The sequence below is a fragment of the Sceloporus undulatus genome, chromosome 4 (genome assembly GCF_019175285.1).
Source record: "Sceloporus undulatus isolate JIND9_A2432 ecotype Alabama chromosome 4, SceUnd_v1.1, whole genome shotgun sequence".
Lineage (NCBI taxonomy): Eukaryota > Metazoa > Chordata > Lepidosauria > Squamata > Phrynosomatidae > Sceloporus > Sceloporus undulatus.
Genome location: NC_056525.1, coordinates 171911687 through 171930993, shown reverse-complemented (window position 1 = coordinate 171930993; position 19307 = coordinate 171911687). Strand labels below are relative to the sequence as shown.

At 41.8% G+C, this 19307-nt stretch overlaps 1 protein-coding gene across 11 annotated transcripts in view; it reads right to left on the bottom strand.

Moving 5' to 3' along the window:
• C4H6orf52 (chromosome 4 C6orf52 homolog) overlaps nucleotides 1–19307 on the bottom strand; it is a 36205-nt gene that overhangs the window by 1677 nt on the left and 15221 nt on the right. For all 11 annotated transcript variants that reach the window (XM_042462815.1, XM_042462818.1, XM_042462820.1 and 8 more), the window contains 2 exons: nucleotides 1654–1773; nucleotides 314–707 (listed from right to left, as the gene is read on the bottom strand). In XM_042462815.1, the coding sequence (XP_042318749.1) occupies nucleotides 314–707; nucleotides 1654–1773 (514 nt within the window). The remainder of the gene's footprint in view (nucleotides 1–313; nucleotides 708–1653; nucleotides 1774–19307) is intronic.

The window sequence follows — 19307 nt, the reverse complement described above, 5'->3', positions numbered from 1 at the left end:
AAGAACTGAACCATTTCTCAGTAGGAAATTATATAATGATTTTAGCTGTAACTCTAGCCACTTAGAAGCAAGTTCAAACTGGAACTGGATATGACTTACTGCATTTATCCAATTATCCAAATACTTATCACAGAGGTAGATTTCTATGTGGCCTTTCACTGCCTTATCTTTAAATTATTGCAATTTTGTTTTAACAAAAAATAAAATAAAGCAAAACAAAACAGCAAACACACACATGTACAGAAACATATTCTCCTCATCTAGGCTCAAGCAAAAAATAAAAATGTGATTGTAAGTTTATTCACATGAATACCTGAAATACAGCTGTACTCATGGCTTGCTGCCCCATACTTCCAGTTGGCTGCATCCTTTCGTAAGATGCATAGCTGTAGTTGTAGTCACTATAATCAGCAGGATAATCTCCATAGTCAGGATAATCACCATATTCAGGGTAGTCAGGATACCGTTCACCAAAACGGGAACCAAAGCGATCAGCATAACGTTCAGGAAAACGGTCACTAAAATGCTCACGGTAGCGGTCAGGAAAACGATCACCAAAACGACCTCCTCGATCAAAACGATCAACACGTTCATAGCGATCAAAGCGTTCATTTCTGTCGTAATTATACTGACGGTAGTAGTTCTGATAATCTTGGTAATAATCATTATAGCTATATGGCTGGTACCTCTGAAATTCTACTTTCAATCTAAAATTAAAAGGGAAAGTCTTGTTAGAATTTCTCAAAGACATAATAAAACTAGCAAGATAAAATAACTTGGCATGGCAGCGTAAATAAATGAAAATCCATATTTCTTGGGAAAATCTGAAATATGGGAAAATCTGTTGTAAATAATGATGCTGTAATTTTAGATGGCAACACTCAACATTCCTCTACAGTGCGCCCGCATTATATGCAGGCACGCTATATGTGGCTTTGAGCATATGCTCAAAGCACATGGGGCACAAGGGGCGGGGCGTCCCATTTGCATGAATGGGGCGCGCTCCCGTGGCGTGCGCCCTGCACCCCACTGCCGCACCAAAACAGGCACAAGCCCCATTCATTTGAATAGAGCTTGAGCATCCGTGTTTTTTCTCTTACGTGGGGGAGGGGGGTTACGGAACAGATTCCCTGCGTAAGAGAAGGGCAGACTGTATTTGTATTTTTCTGAATGTAGTAATTTTAACTGGAAATGTTTACTTCTATACAAAATAAACTCTGATTGAATATACATTACATCTAGTGGAGAAAAGGGGAACTCAAATGATGAAATGTTATTTTTCTGTCATCACCAGAAGAAAACACTTTAAGGGAATTTCATAATTATTTAAAAGCGACAACGGATCTAATGAACACTGACACCACAAACTCATCAAGAGCAATAAGCTTTGTATGTATGTGTAATTTATACAACATTACCAGGTATGGAATACTTTTTGAAATGTAAGCCTTCAAACTATATTGAATTAAAAAACTGGAAACTTGTGTTCAATGATTTTAAGTGATAACAATTACACTGATTAGTAGGAAAAAACAAACAAACCAAAGATGTGAAATGATATGGGGAGGGGACCTAAACTGATCCCAGAGAATCACATATAAGTGACATAATGATAAGAAAGAAGAGATTTGTGGGAAATTTATCATCAATTACCTTTTAGAAATTCCTATAGTCAATCGGATTCTTTTTCCGCCTAGACCAGGTGCATTCTGGCAATCTTGCAATGCTCTCATCATATCACCTTCATCAGAAAATCTGACAAAGCCATAACCCCTAAGTTTTAAGAGAAGATTTTCTAGTTATGGAATTAAAATAGTGGTCTAATTAATCAATAAAGTTCACAATTATTATTATTATTTTGGCTGCTTTAACCATAGCAATGAACAAATCTTTTTCGGGGAACTTAAAAGGAGGTATCATCATCTCTAGTATTTTCAGTTAAAAGGAACAGTACTGTAAATATCTATAAACACTACACTACCATAAACTATTACTGTTTAATCTTCTAACAATATTTTCACAATGTACTTTAGTGCTTACTAAAAGTAATATCAAAATCTATCCGTTGTAAGAGCTGATTCAAAGAACTTCCACATTTTCACTAGTTAGTTCCATCCAGTAAATTGTAACAGACTTTTAACCTTTGACACTTGTAAACTAGAAAATTTTACCATTCTGTTTGCACACTTGATTCTGAGTGTCCTGTCTTCCTTTCCCTGCTATGTTCAACAGCACTAATAATCCATGCTCCTATAAATGTTGCATGATTGTTAGTAAAAGGTGAATGATGTATAATAATCTTAGTGGATTTTTTTTTATTTTGCTTATTTTGATTGCTAAAATATTGGTACAGGTTGAGTACCTTTATTTGAACTGTTTCGTATTTTGGAATACTTGCATGTACATATAAAATAATAACGATACATAAAACACAACACAAGTACATAGTATGTTTGCACTTGTAAGGCTGGAGAGACTGAGGCTCTGCTGAATGGCACAATCCACACACCCCACGATTTCAAAGATCCTCCTTTTCTCTCCAGCCTCACATCTCATTCTTTGCTACTTGTGTGTGTATGAGACGTGAGGCTGGAAAAAGACTAAAGATATGAGAGAGAAACAAGAAGGAGTCACAGCTGCTGCCTCAAAGTGGTGTGGACCAGCTAGCAGCAAAAGTTGTGGGTGTTGAGGTTTTCAGATTTCCAGAAAAGGGGTACTCAACCTGTATTTCTATTACCGGAAAGATATTTCTCTCCACCTGTGATCCACTGATAGATCAAGAATGCGTTGAACATTTAAAAGAATGATTTCTAGATGGAATGTACAAATGGACTTATATTGGGAATTTGACCAGCTTTTATAAAACCTATGACTAATACAGTGGGTCCTCATATACGCGCGGATCCGTTCCGGACCCTCCCGCGTTACCAAATCCACGTATGCTCAAGTCCCATTCCCAATGGCGGTGCGCGTGCCGCCATTGGACAAAGTTCCTTCTCTTTTCCTCCCTTCCCGCCCTCGTCTCCCTCCTCCCTCCTCCCTGCCTCCCTCCCTCCTTCCCCCCCTTATTATCTTTCACACTTGGGCGGCGGCTTGGCCTCTACCGCGCCGCTGAAGCCAGTGGCAGCGGTGGGCGAGGCCAAGCCTCGGCTTCCTCACTGCCGCCGTAAAGGGCACGATGGCGGTGCTGGATGGCCTCTTGGCCCCCAACAGCACCGCCACCGGGCCTTTGCCATGGCGGCGGCAAGGAAGCGGGCTGCTGCGCCGGAGGTCCTTCAGGCCCCCCGCCGGCATCCGGCCTCCGCAGCCATGGAAGGGCCAGATTCAGTGCTGGGGCCTCTTGACCTCCATCACCTCTCTATCCGGCCCTTCCGCAGCGTCGGAAGCCAGATGCTGGCGCGAGGCCTTGAAGGCCTCTGCGCTGCTGCCCCCGCGCCTCCTTCCAAAAAAAAAAAAAAAGGTGCGGAGGTGGGAAGAGAGGCGCGGAGGCAGCAGCAAGGCCTCCGCGCCAGCACCCGGCTTCTGCCGCACAAGGGCTGGATAGAGTTTGGAGGCCAAGAGGCCCAGCACCAATACCCGCCCCTTCCGTGGCCGCGGAGGCCTGGAGGAGCCGGTGACGGTGCCGGAGCCTTGAAGTCCTCTGGCGCGCTGCCCTCCACGCCTCCCTTCACTTTTTCCTTGCGAAGAGAGGCGCGGAGGACAGCAGCCCAGAGGCCTCAAGGCCTCCATCCAGCACTCGGCCTCCTCGCCACCGCCGCCACGGAAGGGGCGGGTGTCGGTTGCTGGGGCCCTCTTGGCCTCCAGCACGGTATCCGGCCCTTCCGCAGCGGCGGAGGCATGGATGGAGGCCGATGCCGGTTGCTAGAGGCCTTGAAGGCCTCCGGTTGCCGTGGCTCTACTTCCTCACCGCCACAGCGGTAAAGCCGCGTTGGCGGTGCTGGTTGGGGCAAGAGCCTCCAGCACCGCCATCGCGCCTTTCACGGCGGTGGCGAGGAAGCCGAGGCTGGCCTCTGCCGCCACCGCTGCCACCGGCTTCCCCCGCAGCGGTGGGGTGGAGGCCAAGCTGCAGCGCCAAGTGTGTAAGGTAAGTAAGGGGAAGGGAAGGGAGGGAGGCTGGGAGGGAAGGGAGGAGGGAAGCGAGGCGGGGCGGGAGAAGGAAATGGCCCCAATGCGGCGCCGTGCACGCACGCCCCATTGGGACATTTCCCGATTTGCCATCCACGGATGCTCAAATCCCGCGATGGCAAATCTGAGTATAAGGGGCCGACTGTACGTTTTCCCCTCCCATTCTGGTTTTATTTTTGGGTTTTTGGTTACTAGAACATTACTATATGTACTGAGATCCTTTTGAATAATAAATTTTAAATAATAAAAAAATCAAAATAAAACAAAAAAAGTGGAATAAGATAACTTTTAAAATAATCAGTACTTTATTAAGCCTGTTAACCTACCCCTCTCTCCTTGCCAGTAGAGGAAAAAGTACATGCATTCGCCTTACTACTCCTGGTTTTCCTTACCAGGAAAAATATAAAAAAACTGAATGTAATTGCGAGCTCCAGCAATCAAAGTCCTGCTTTATCATGGATTCTGATTACTGTGCAACTCTAACTGCATTCTGCTGAATGTTCATTTAGCTTTTAGATTCCTCGTTAACATAAGGAGATTGGGAGTGGAGGGGCAAACTGGAGTGCAATTTCTAGTTCTCTACACATGTAGAGGATGAACTCACATACAGAGCTTTTGGATTTGAAATGTAAACTGGTCTCTCTATATATCATAGTTCCCAATAACATTTTTGGGGTAGAGAAAGTGTGGCTTATGGATTGTATAGTAAGTAAGTAAGTAAAATTTTATTGTATACTGCCTTTCTAAGACAAGGCGGTTTCCGCATTCCACATAACAAACAGTGGTGCTCTCGGGTTACGAAATACATTCGTTCCGTGGCACCTTCGTACCCGAAAAGCCTCGTAAGGAATTGCCATAGCGCTAATGGGGAAAAGCCGCGATTCGTGCGAAAAATCCGAAAAAAGCACCAAAAGTTTTTTCGTAACCACGAAAAAACATTCGAAACCCAAAAATGTTTTCCTATGGGATTTTTTCGTATCCCAAAATTCTAACCGGATTTCGTTTATCCGATGGTACCACTGTAACAATGACAATATGTCAATAAACAGTTTAAAATCACAAAACATAACATAAACCTATAAAAACCCCACTCTGCCACTGACATGCTGACGAAGGGGCGAGAGAGACTACTCAGGGTCAGAGACGACAGGGGTAAGCCTTCAAATAGGAATGTTTTTACCCCTTCCTAAACTAGTAAGGGAGGCGGCCGAGAGCTCAAGGGCAGCGCGTTCCAGAGCTGGGGGCCAGATGGAAAGGCCCTCCTAGTAGTAGCAACAATACAGTCCCCAGGGTCCCCACATCACATTACCCCCCCCCATAAAATGTTATTGTTCCCAAAGTCTCCTAAGGGTGTAGCCCATTTTGTTTTTTCCTTTGGAAAAGCTCTCCTAACAGTCTCTAGGTGGGGGGGGACATGTGCCACCTACCCTATAGATGCCACCTCTCTATAACAACTCAAAACCTCAGACTCCTTTCAGTGGTCTGAGAGACTGTGTTTCATACATCCAACTGCCTCCCTCTTCCCATTTAAGTGAACCCCACATTTCTAGCAATAAAGTTATGGTCAAAAACATTCGATTCTGTAGGATCAACTATACAGTTTCTAACCCCCATTTTTATAGATGTGAGGTTTATGAATAACCAAGAGGTCTGTGGCCACGTTTGCAATCTATACATGAGGTACGTTGAAAAGTAAGTCATAAAGCAAAAAATCATCCACCCAGGAGTCAATTCACTTACAAATATTGACAATTCTGGCCTGGTAAATTCTGCCCTAAACAAACTTGCAGTGTAAATTCTGGCCTGGAAAAAATGAAAAAGAAAAAATGTCATTTTTTCATCTAGTGCAAACCTCAAGCCCTGTATCCACTAGGTTACTTTCCGCACTAATGTTACCCAAATACCTACCTAGAATTGATCCAGCTACAGTACTCTTGTTTGTCCTTGTCCATGGTGCATTCACTGGCACCATGCACAGAAGAAGCAATGTCTACAATCATGTACAGAAAAGCTCCTCTAATCATTTTTACTGAAAATCTACTTCAGATCAAATTGCATGTAGGCTCTGGTCAGTACAAATACCTGTACAAACTATTATAGCCATGTTACTATTAAATCAGTGTACTATGAATGTCAATCAATTAGCCAAAGCTAACTTAGTCACTGGTTTAGGTAGCTGCTAGACTCTTTTATCAATGTTTTTCTCTGATTTCAAGATACCCATTCCAAAAGTACTTAGTCCAGAGCAGGTATGCGAGTGTCCATGAGAACGTTAAAAATTATGTTGTTTACAGAAACAATTACTTACTCCCTGTCAACAACAAACTAAAAAACTTACAAAGATCTATTTTAAATATTTAATAACATTCTACTGTCTAGCCAATACCAGCAGTGGTACACGTTAACTTCATGAAGAAAATAACTCTTTCTGCTGTTTAGATAGCTGTAATTTTAGCTGTACGGGTGATTGTACTTTCTTTAGCATTTACTTAACATCTCTGTTATAAACACCATTGAATGATGCAACGTCTCACTCGAACTCTCAGCTTCGGGCACAGTAGCATCTGGGATTATTGCGGACAGCTCACATGAGAAGTATGTCACTGGCAGCAAAAAGCTGTACAGTACAAGAAACTTTTGTGTCTTTCGAATTAATGAATCTAATACGTGAAGTGATCTTTAGTGTTCCCAATTTAGAAAGAAGGAAGACAGGGAGACCGTGAAGCGGACTTTTCCCTTTATGGGTCAACGGAATATTCTCAAATGCATTGTATTTAGGGATCTCAATGTGCTATGAGCACGGGGGAAACCATGGCCTTAAATATTTTAAGTAAACAGCCCCCTTTAGTCCAGCAAGTTTACCACCCAGATAGTCGAAGACTTTCATACAATCCATTTCGTATCTGTATTTTTGCCAGTACTGCAAAGAATATAAAAACCCTTGATTATTTTTTGAATAACCAGCCAGTCAAATAGGTATAAATGTAAATATGTAGCTAACCTTGGTCAAAAGTGCACAACTATTTTGCCTCTTATTAGGGACTCCATTCCTCTCTTGTCCTATGGCATTATTTTTTTAAAAAAGATTTTATGGAAACAACTTATGCTTGTCAATATCCTGCAGTGACCTGGGTTTCTAATTCAAATCCCAACTGCTTGGCTAGTAAAACTTTGTAGCGTCAACATTAATTTTCTTCGCTTTCTATTCACTGGTATCGCGCTTGCTGAATTTCCAGCATGTTCGGTCTCCGAAGTGTGAAGTTGAGATGCACTGTACAAGGCAAGAAAGGTTTTAAGCACAAGGGTAACGATGTGAACATCTTAAATGGACACTGGTAAAGACCGGGAGACTTCTGGACGCGGTTAGCAGTGAATCAACCCTGCCGGGCATGAAGATGCTCTTGTATACATTTCAGATGGTATCTCAGAGGATCAGCTTATGTATCAGAGTATACTTGAAGCAGTCCAGGAACCGTTGCCTACTGATGCCTTTTGAATTATTAAATTCAAATCAAATTTGAAGTCTATAACTTTGTATGCCGATGATGCTTTTGGAAAGCTTTGGAGTATTAGTTACAGCATCCAGTAATTTTTTTTAATTTATCAGCATAATGTGAGGCAATTTTTGTATCACAAAGCTTTACAAAGAATTTCAGGACAATCTACGTGTTGGTTTTATAAATTCTCGCTACTTAATTAGATACTATTAGAGGAAAAGAGCCAGCTTTTTTCTTGTCAATTTCAAGGTTCTTCACCTGCTTGGAATACGTAGAAATCGGGTCTTCCTGCTCTTGCTTTACTCTTACTCTTTCTTCCTTGTTTTTGTGGGGGGATCCCACCACAGAGGCAGGCTTTCTTTTGGGGCCTTTCCACTGTACCTGCTAGAATGAAAAACAGTTATACAGTATTTCATCTCAATTACATGCCTCCCCCCCTCTCCCATCACCACCTTGGGGATTTCCCCATATTCACCTTTCCCTTGACAGAAGCCTGGGGTGTCCCCTCGTCTCTGTCCTCCGGCTCCCATGGGTAAAGCAGCCTCTGGGGAAAAGCCTGGCAAAAATAACAGAGCCAAAGGATGTGTATGAAAAGCATCTTCCCTGACTTGGTCAAGCTGGCTATAGGAGGGACTGGCTTTTCACGCCAACATTTTGACTCCCGTGGTTCCTTATTTACAAAAAAAGTTAGGACCATTAGAGGCTGGCCAAGCATATAGTTTAAGGTTGTTTGCTTTTAAATAGGACGGGCTTAAGATTTGTCTGAGACTCACTCAATAAAGTATAGCAGAAAGAGGTCTCCCTGGAAGAGATCTAGTTGTCTTCACCCACCCACTTTGTAAACTTTAAAAGGAGACTTGTCACTCCTCCCTAAGATTTTATATTCTACCTTACCAGGGGTGGCTCTACCTCAAAAGCAACTGTCTGAGGGAGACTCTAAACCAATGACATGGGTCCAGCTTTTACATCAACAACGGCGCAAACAACAAAAATGATGCCAGATTAGAAAAAAAAAAAGCACAGAGGCAGATATATGGGGAGATGAAAGGGAAGGGTGGCAGTAGGCAAGGTAAAAAAGGGCAATATCCCGCACCTGGGGAGACATATTCAACATTTTCATTAGGTTTACTTACATGGATAGTATTATTTGACTTGTAGTGCCCAGTGAAGGCATACTAAATAGTGCTATAGGGAAAAGTCCCACCACAAGAACTCACTGTGCAACAGTGTAGAAACAAAGCTTCTTTTCCTGTCCTCCCCTCCCCCAAGCTGTTTCAGTTACTTATAAGTTCCACAGCGGTGAGAACAATCTGTTCAGAATTTTATCTGAGGAAGGCGTAGCTAAACCCTCCCCGCCACCACCACCCCAGGTAAGCTGAGACTTGTCAACAACTCCGGCATGGTTTGTCTTCCCCTTAGGAGCTATCACTTTTTTCTTCATTCCCATTAATCAGGATCTTACTGGCCTAGCCATAATTAAAATTTCTCACAAGAAAGGTCCTGTGGTAGTCAATCTTCTGGTATTATTCTGTTTTTTAAAAGAAAAGTAAAGTTTCCAGGGAAAATTTAATCTCCAAACCACACACTGCATATCAAAACCCCCATGAATTGTGTGTGCCTGTCCAGTCAGCATGTTATTTACATTCGTTTCACTATACTGTGTGGATCTTATTCCACTGAGTTGTCTTGGTCTAAGCCTGGGGGACCGCAAGGCAGGGCACCTCAGTGTCCGCAAGTAGCAGCCCTGATCAAGGACAACTAATTGATAACTAAACAAAGATGTTTAAAAGGCAGGTGCTGTGTTGATCACTAAATCCATTTTTAACGTTGTCATCTCTATCATACAGTCTTTCTTCAAGGCAAGAGCTTCATTACCCATTCAGATCAGCCATCCTAACCCAAGCACTTTGGAATCCGACAAGATAACCACAATGCATGTTGCATTTTTTTCTCTACAATGGACACTGCAACTAATCATCAGAAACAGGGAACCCAAGGTGGCAGACAATTCACTGTCCCTGATATAAAAAGTCCCCAGGCCTCCACCTGCTCTTACTACATTAGTTTCAGAATGTCATCTATCTGCATCTGATTTTGTAGAAAATATGTGAAAATTACCCTTTCAAAAGTTTCTTGTAACAACCCTTTCCAGTCACAGCTGATGCATTATACTTATATACTTGTGCATTAGTCACTCTTTTATATTATTCTTGGCTGTTGTTTACACTTGGTCCAAAAACACACTTCCAGATAATCCGTCTGAGACCCCTTTAATTGCCCTGGCTCTATGAAGGGAATTCTGAAACTGTATTTTGTAGACTTTAGCCTTCTCTGGCAGATCTCTAATACCAAATAAACTACACTCCCAGCATCCCTATCATTGAGCCAGGGTAGTTAAAGTTGCCTCAAACGGGATATTTCGCAGTGTGTTTGGACCAATAAAACAGACAGAATAATATAAAAGAGTGACTAAGTTAATGCACCGGAGTTTGTGTGTGGTGTTTTGTTTTAATTGCATCACTGCGTGTGACCACTGAAATTTAAGAAGTGTGATTAATATAGCTATTAAGTGAAAGAATAACAAATATATTTACAAGTATTCCATAAGAGGAATAAAATGCTAGTAAGCACAAATTTTTGGCTTATGAACATTTAATCTAAATTAACACAGTTTATTGAAATGCTCAACAAATTTATTTATATATCTAACACTGGTTTAAACTAACAGATTTACACGCAGATAATTTTAACATCTCTCTATTCCAAGTAAAGTGAAACATATCATCAGATTATTTAGAACCAAGTCCCCTCCTTCACTATTTCCCCAAACCAACATAACTGGCTCACTGTTACAATCTTTGAAACAGAATCCCTCAGTTGTGACCAGCCGGAATCATGTCATAGCTTGCCTGAGAAATTAGTCTGTTAAGCCTTTGTCATCTGTCAGAACTGGTATTCTGCTCAATTTATTTTTTATTACCTGTCAAAGCGACAGCCAAAAACATTAGACTCATATGCAAAATGTAGTGCAGCATCCTCCAAATTCTGGGCAACAGCATGGAGTTATGTTGATGTTTATTTATCTGGAAAATCAGTGTCAAATGGCAGAAAATCAATTGTTTTGGAATTGCCTATGAGGATGTACCCACGCATTTGCCTATGCCAGGGCAGGCACCCTGCCATTTCATCATTCACAACTGTAGATATGATTTTGGCTTCTGTAAATCCATTATCTGCTGCTATTATAAGATAATTATTCTTAAACCTATAGACAGCCCTGCAGGATTACCAAAGCCCATTCACCATCATTATGCCTCCCTAGAGCAACATTATGCACTGCAATCTACAACACACTAAAGCACTACTCTGATTGCCCTTTTCAGCAGACAGGATTCAGCTGGACTTTAGCTTCAACATCGTTTCACATACATGTTGTACAGATGTACAATAGAACTATTTTAAATACGCTTTATTTCTGGCATGCTGGTTTTTAATAAAAGCTTTGGATATCAGTCGTTGACTAATCGTTAGCTTTTTTGTTTTCATTTGCTTTAATTGTTTGAAAAGGTTTAGGACTACAGTACCTAATTATGCTTTGTTGCTTTAGTTTAAAGTTCCCTTAAGTGTTTAAAACAGATTGTATATGATTGTTACCCTGAGATACTGCAAATAGGTAGGATATTTCAATTTCAAAAGATAAATAAACCTGTTTGTTTACCTTACTCCATAAATGACCTAACATCCCTTTAAAGCCATTTGAACTAGTCACTCATCCTTGTAGGCTTCATTGTATCCTTTTTTTTTTTTGGGGGGGGGGTTGGCATGTTAAAAATATATATTATTTAAGTAAACAACTATGTACAAAACTTCACACAAAAAGCAAAATAAACAATTCTCTCACACTTGTTGCAGGTCTCCTATTGCCCCTCCTGGTCCACAAATCTTCTATACTGATAATTCATCAATTCAGGGAGGGAACAACAAGGTGTAATACTTTGTCCAGATCTTGTAGCAAAAATTCTCAGTTTGATTATATGCTGAATAAAGCAGATTCTATGATCTCGGCTCACTTGAGGTAAATTCCTTCTTAAAGAATAATAAATACATTTGTTTGTTGTGCCTTCAAATTGTTTTTTTCGACTTACCAACCCTATCACTGGGTTTTTTCTTGCAAACGACCAGAGGGTTTGCTATGTCATCCTCTAAAGTTAGAGTGTAACGTTGCCCAAAGCCACCATGGGTTCTGTTAGCAAGCCGGGATTAGATCCTGGTCTGCTCCTCCCCAATGTCACCCTGGCACCACACGGCTCATCACCACTTATACACAACCACGCACATTCTACATAGCAACTATTAATATTTTTTGTATATTTGGCTGGGCATTAAAAATTTATTCAGCAAATTATATACTATACTATATTCTGCTTTCTACTCCTCACTAAACCTTCAGTTTATGCCCTGGTCATCCTTTCAAACAGTCTGCCAGTACTCACCTTAGTCTCTCATGCAACGTGGCTACAATGATCTTTTTGGCCCATATTTTGATTGTTACCCCCTTTTGATAACTCTTTATTGGATACCCTGTCTTCTTGTATTCAGTCATCATCTGTGTGAAATGTCAAAGCCAACACAACCTAGCTCCCCCATTTTTCAGCTTTGTCCTTTTTGCTACTGCTCCATCATTGGATTACTCCTTAAAAATCTTGGACTCTCCTTCCCCCATTTTTTTATAATCCCAATTAAAATATGTTCCCCAAAGCTTTTTCAATGTTTGACATCTGATATATACGTTTTTTAGTCAATCGCTTTATTATAACATGTATTTTCTATTCTTTTCTGGTTTGGAAAAACTGTATAGCCTTATATTTTTATTATTCCTCTTTTCCTGTGTGTGTGTGGGGGGTTTTAACACAACATATTTGTACACCTCTGGCAGAGCCACGGTTTTTGTCTTTTTTTGTACAACAACATAAATTATCTAAACAAACTAACAATGATAAACAGTTGTTCCCTCCTTTTGCAGACTTGGAAGTCTGGCAGTCTTAATCTCATTCGCGAGGGAAAAAGTGCCAAAGCAAAAAAAGTAAGAGGAAACAAAAATAGGAACAGAGTGTGTTCATATGCCTACAGACAAGAGCGAACACATGGTTTTCAATGGGGCTTGACTAGGCTAGTTTGCCGTGTTTCGACATGATTGTCCAAAAAGAAGCAGGCGGAGCGGGCGACGCAGGATTGGGAGGATTACTGTAGATCCAAATCTGAAACAGAGAGATGTACAGTTGGACACTTGGTACGCGGAATTGTTTTGCAACGGCGGGGGAGCAAGCCTATCACGATATGTTGCGAGAGGGCGCTGCGTGGCGCCCATTAGTGGTTCTTTTTGTTGGCCAATGGGGGGGATAAGCGTGTCCCTAAGGGCGGTATATCTGCAATTCCACATGCGGGCTATTGTGTGGGTTACAAAAGAACTTAGCATCTGCGATTTTGATATCCGGTGGGGGGGTCCAGAACGGGTCCCCAGGAGAAACAACACAAAATACACAAACGTTCCACAAAATAAAAATAAACATAACAAAAGAATGTACATAAAAAAAAAAAAAAAGGGGGGGGAGCGAAGCATTTTTAACTTGTTGTTCTATTATAGGGAGGCGGCAATTTATACAATTGCCTTTCTACATAAGAAAAGCACAGTAAAGATCGGTGGGTCCCGATAAAATACCTGCATTTAAATAAATAAAGAACAAACATAGAAAGGACCAAAGGTCATAAAGGAATAGCAAAAAAAACTAAAAAAAGCACAGATTATCAAAAAAGACCGAGGTTCACCTGGATAAAACGACACAAATCTAAACACACATGTAAAGCTAGGAAGAAGGTGGAGTGGTGTAGTGACAGGAATGCCAAACAACCGGACGTGGGGTTACCATGGCAAGGACGAAAAAACAATTGTGGGTGTTTTTGTTTAGGATTGTCGTGGCCTTTGTAGGAAAAATGCCGGCTCCAAAACAAAAAAAAAACACAAAACAAACAGAAAAATAAAAGCAGTTAACCACAAAAAAAAAAAAAAAAAAAAAAATATTAATAATCTATACTAACTAAACAACAGTGTAAAACACACGGTGTGCGTGGAGAGGGGAACTATTTGATGCTGCGGGTTTTACTGTACATATTATTATCCTTTTAAATACAATGCGATCCAGTTAACCCTTAACTGTCCGGGTGAAAAGTTGATACGAAGAAATAGAAACAACAGAGCAAGGTACAGTAGACTGACTCCAGTGCTCATACTCCAGTGACAGCAACTTCTGCCTTATTTTACCTTGTATAAACATCAAGGACGTAACGCCATTCGCATGTGGTGTGAGCGAGCTTGGGCACTGGCTGGCTTATTGGACAACCAACCCGGATATAATAGTAGTAAGGTTGTTGCCAATATAAACAATGGTCAACTGTATCTATACACAATTTCAGCAGGCAATCAGTAACTTTGCAGTAGGCTAGAACCAATCTTGGGTGGCCCTGCCACACTGGAAATGTTTATAGGATTTTTAAATAAGGTTGTTAAACTTTGTTTTGTACCGTCTTTTATCATCATGTATCCCTTTTTACTGTGCGTTCTGCATTATGGCCAATAATGTGTCGAATAAATACTTTTTACGATTGTAACTGAGGTACAGGAACCTTCATTTTTAAAAAAAAAATCAATAAAAATATTGTAAAGACAAAACAAAGACATAAACAATGCATAAGCCTTTAGGCATTAGAGCAGAGTATAAAACTACCAAAAAAAAAAAAAAAAGAGAAAAAAAAAGAAAAAAAAAAAATAAAGAAATAAATAAAAAAAGCAAAACAAACAGCTGAAGAACTACATGAAAATCTCTGTAACTAGTACGGAAGAATATAGCGGGAGGAATATGAGCATCAATTCGCAAAATAAGGTAGGTACATGTACAAAAAACAACGGGTAAACGATAACATATAAAAAATATAAAGGTCCTTAGGTTTCTTAGGGCCGGAACAGACCCGCATAAAATCTTGTGTCCAGCCGGCTTGTAGAGGGTGGCAGTACATATTGATACCCCCCCCAAACCACCGAAATGGCCCAGCCATTTACATGGGGCCCAGGGTTCAGGTTGCTCCGCGGCAATGTATTTAGATGCCACACTGCCAGAGCCTTAAAAGCCGACTTCCACTGTGGCAGGACAGAAAAGCCAACTTTTTGCAGACCACGCCTTTTTCGGCTGGCAAAGAACGACTGGGGATGTTGCCATGAACCCCAATGCGCTTTCGTCCCGTAGTTCAGAATGTATCAAACCTGTGAGATTAAAAAAATTTTGTGAAACAAATGTCTTCGAAATGCATATAATGAAATCAATATACTGCTGCCACTGGGGTGCCAGGGAGTATTTGTGTAAAAACAGTCAGATATTAACAAACCAGGGACACTTGTTTGCAACTATTCGTCAGAGTTAAGTCTGTAATGTAACTTACCAGTCAGTGTCATTACAGAAACTGGCCAATTAAAAAAACTTTGGATGCAAGAAGACGAACAAACGTACAGAAGAAGATTGTACAATATATGCAAGTTCCAAATTTACTCTAATCGTTTACAACTGAAGATCCGTGGTACTTTCTTCTGTGGAAGGTACTTAATGGACTAATGTTTTCACGCAATAAAAAAATGAGGGATAAAATATTATCTTATAGAGACAATACTTTAGGAGGGCACATGCAGACCAGATAAAGCGAGGGGGTCGCGGTGTGATGCGTATCGAATGCACCGGGGGGGAGTGGGGACAAAAACTAGCGGGGGCGTGGTATTTTTTGGCTACTGAAACAATCCTGGCCACTAAAAATAGAGTGTACTCCTCAGAGATACGGAATGGCCCCCCCTGATAGACTAATGACAAGATCATTCACATACACAAAAAAAACCCAAAATGTTTGGTTGCAAATCTTTGTAACAGATCGAGGAGGAACATGAAGTTAAATCCGTATCCATTACAGGTACTAACCGCACTTGATGAAGGAGAGAATGGGTCCCTGGGCAACTGAGCTTACCTTAAAAGAGGTATCATAGGCCCTGAAATACTTGGAAACAGAGTTTCCTAAGCAGCAAAGAGCAGCAATTTAATATGTCTCACAACGAACTTGGGTATTTCAAACAAAACATTATGCCTACATGAAATGAACCAACGAGGTCAGATATGCATTGCACACTAAACAAAGAGCATAAGTTGGAACCTTCAAGAAATCACATGAAGGCCGCTTGTCCAAAACTTTCTCTTAAACAGCCTTCCATTTTTCTATGAGTTCGCCGTGTGGTGATTCTTAAGAGATCTATTAGGTTTGGGTGGGGGGTTGGTGTAGATCAGCCGGGGGTGAAGTAAAAAAAAGAGGCGGGTTGTTGGTGATTGCAGTCGTATAAGGTTTGGGTCCGGGGGGTCCGCGCGCTTTGTTTTGCAGTTCACGACATACTCATCAGGATTTTCGAAGTCAGCTACAGAGTGTTTACTTTTGTTGTCCTGTGGGTGGCCAATCAGGGCAGTGGGAGATAGAGTAGATAGTGTCCTCGAACAGAGCCCCATTCTTTTCCCAGGTCAAAAGTTTACTGCACTGTTGCTAGGCATATTGCGGCAGGTCCCAACACCAAAGTTTGTGTTTTCGTCTGGACATCTCCTCCTTATGCCAAGGATGTTGAAGCGAGAGAGAACCAGCCAGGATAGACTGAGAATAGATTAAAAAAGTGGGTGGACTGGGGTAAGCAAAATTATAAAAAATAAAAAATAAAAAATAAGGTTAAAAGTAGTCGCTTTCTCCTAACAAAGGAGGTACTTTAAGAAGCCATTTTTAAACAGATCACCTGGTGCTCCACAGTTGTCAGAATTCTTCAAGAGGGATGCTAATTAGATGGAACAGTGTTATGATGGATCTGCAGATTATACGCTCAAGCAGAAGCAGCTACTCAGAACAAGTAACGGTCAGGTTATTGTATAGGTTGGAGATAAATTGCAACTTATATTACGTGTGGTGCAGATTAATGCAACTGGTTTTTGTGAAACCTTCAATTTTTTTCCAGCAGACTCCTAAGGCAAATGTCTACATGTGTGGGGGTGGGTTGGGGCTTTGGCAATATTTTGTAAGAAAAAATACAAGAGGGATTGGCTAATGGGGTCGCGGTATGCCATCTGAAGCTGAGAAAGTGTGACGTGCCCCTGGTTCACTACTGGGTTTTGCAGATGGCCGTGGGTTTTCCTGGAATACTAGTCCAAAACTCAAATGCTCGTACATCACAACTGAGTATCTTATAAATAACTATGGTTACTGGGTACTAACTCGTTTTTGTTTTAAAAACCAACCAACAGGGGGGGGTCAATGGCGGTGTTGACTTTCGCCGTAACACCGGTGGAAGCCAAGATGAAGAAGCTGTGTCTCTGGCCACATCATGAGAAGGCATGATTGCACTGGGAAAAGAGAATACACTCATCCCTCCGACATTTACCAGAGTTAGTGCAGCATGACCAAAACACACTTGAATGGTAAATCTGCAATACGCAAACACGAACGTGTGTGTATAGCCGGTGAGAGCAGCACCTCGCTAAAGCATCTAGGTCCTCCAGGCAACGCTGTGGTCAACATGCGGCCAGACTTTTGAGGCACATAAATTGTACTGGAGGAGCTACAATGCCTAAGAGGAGTTTCTCGCTAGTCGTTGGTGCGACTTTTGGTTAAAGCTGACCACAGAGTGTGCACTGGAGGACCTAGAGATTCCTGAGAAGAGAAGAGAGTAAATAAATCAATGAATAATAAAATCCGCAAAAAAAAAAGGGCCCTTGCAATGAGGAGGGATGAGTGTAAGGTAAAAAGTAGTAGAAAGAGAGGAAGATCGCATGGACGGATGGAATGACTTTATTAGGGAAGCGATGAGCCTTAAGCTACAAGATTGTAAAACCAGGGCTCTGAAGAAGCCTTTGTTTTGCTGAAGAAGTGGGGTATAAATACCAGAGACGTAGAGGACAGGAAGTCCTGTCTGATTCCATAGGACGAGCCAATATTCTAAAAAAGAGGATGACAATGATGTGGAAATACATTTATATCCTGCGTTCCGGGCCCCCCCCACCAATGGGAACCTCAGTGGATCCCTAGAACAGATCAAGCCAGTATATCTCACTGGAAGCCAAGATGAGGAAACTGATACACCCTGAAGCACTAAGGTTATTATAGTAACAACCAGTGTATTCTCCGTCACCATGTATGGATGTGAGAGCGGGACAGTAAAGAAAGTGTATAAGAAGAATATCAGCTCAGTGAGATTGGTGCCTGTGAAGAGTGCTAAGGATACCAGGGACACCAAAAAGACAAACAAATGGGTCCTTGAATAACTGAATTCTCCCTGGAGCCAAGAGGATCGAACTGAGGCTGTTGAGTTTGGGCCACATCATGAGAAGGCATAATCGTGGAAGATAGTACTGTAATGTTAGGGAAGGTAGAGGGGAAGTAAAAGAGAGGAAGACTAGATGGATGGACTCATAGGGAGGCCACAAGTGTGAAGGTAACAGAGACATAAAAGCAGCGTGGGGGGGGGGGGAGTCTTGGAATGCCTCAGCTCCCAGGGTGCCTGTGACTTTTAGAACTGAGATGATAACATGATGAACTATGGTAATATCCAGCTGTCCCATCCAAAATTGGGACGTTACAGCGGATCCCTAGAAAGGACGGAAGCCGAAACCTCTCTGGAAGCTCAAGATGACCAAATATGAGGCTGTTGTGTTGTGCCGCATTGTGAGAAGGCAAAAGTCATTGGAAAAGACAAAAATGCTGGGAAAGTTGGAGAGAAGTAATTTTTAATTGTGAAAGGTTGTTGTTTTATGACTCATACAACAACACTCAGCTGGCAAGGTTTTTATTCTCTTTTACTTGTTATTTTATTTGAGACCCTTACGACGTAAAGCACTGTGGAAACCTTACAGCTCTCTAATAAATAAATTTAAGATTAGATGGGACTCGTAGAGTTTGGAAGAACCGTAAGGCCATCCAGTTGTCCAACCATGTCTGCCATGCAGGAACTCAATCAATCAAATCATCAACCCAGAGTTATGCCATCCAGCCTCTGCTTAAAGAGCTCCAGGGAAGAGACTCGCAGAAACCTCCTATTAAAGTGTGTTCCACTGTCGAACAGCCCGTACTGTCAGGAAGTTTCTTCTCTAATGGTTTAGGTGAAGCTCTTTTCCCCTTAGCTGGCATCCATTGCTCTGGGTCCTAGTCTCTGGAGCAGCAGAAAACAAGCTAGCTCCCTCCTCAATGTACAGCCTTTTCAAATATTTTAAACATCGATATCATATCCAAGTCTTCACTTCCTTCTCCAGCTAAACATCCCCCAGAGTCCCTGAGTCGTTCCTCATAGGGCTTCATGGTTTACAGACCCTTCACCCTTTAGTCGCCCGCCTTTGGACACATGGCTTCCATTTTCCTCAATCTCGTTTTGAATGAGGTGGGCCCGAACTGGAGGACAATATTCCAGGTGGGGGCCTGACCAGCGCAGAATAGAGTGGGCTAGACTTCCCTCCGATCTAGACCACTATCTTGGAAAGGGAAGAGGCTCAGCCTAGAGCACTGGGGAGCGAGGCTGAGGAAGATAGAGGTCGGAGGGTTAGGAGGCAGAACAAGAAAAGGGTGGTGAGCGTC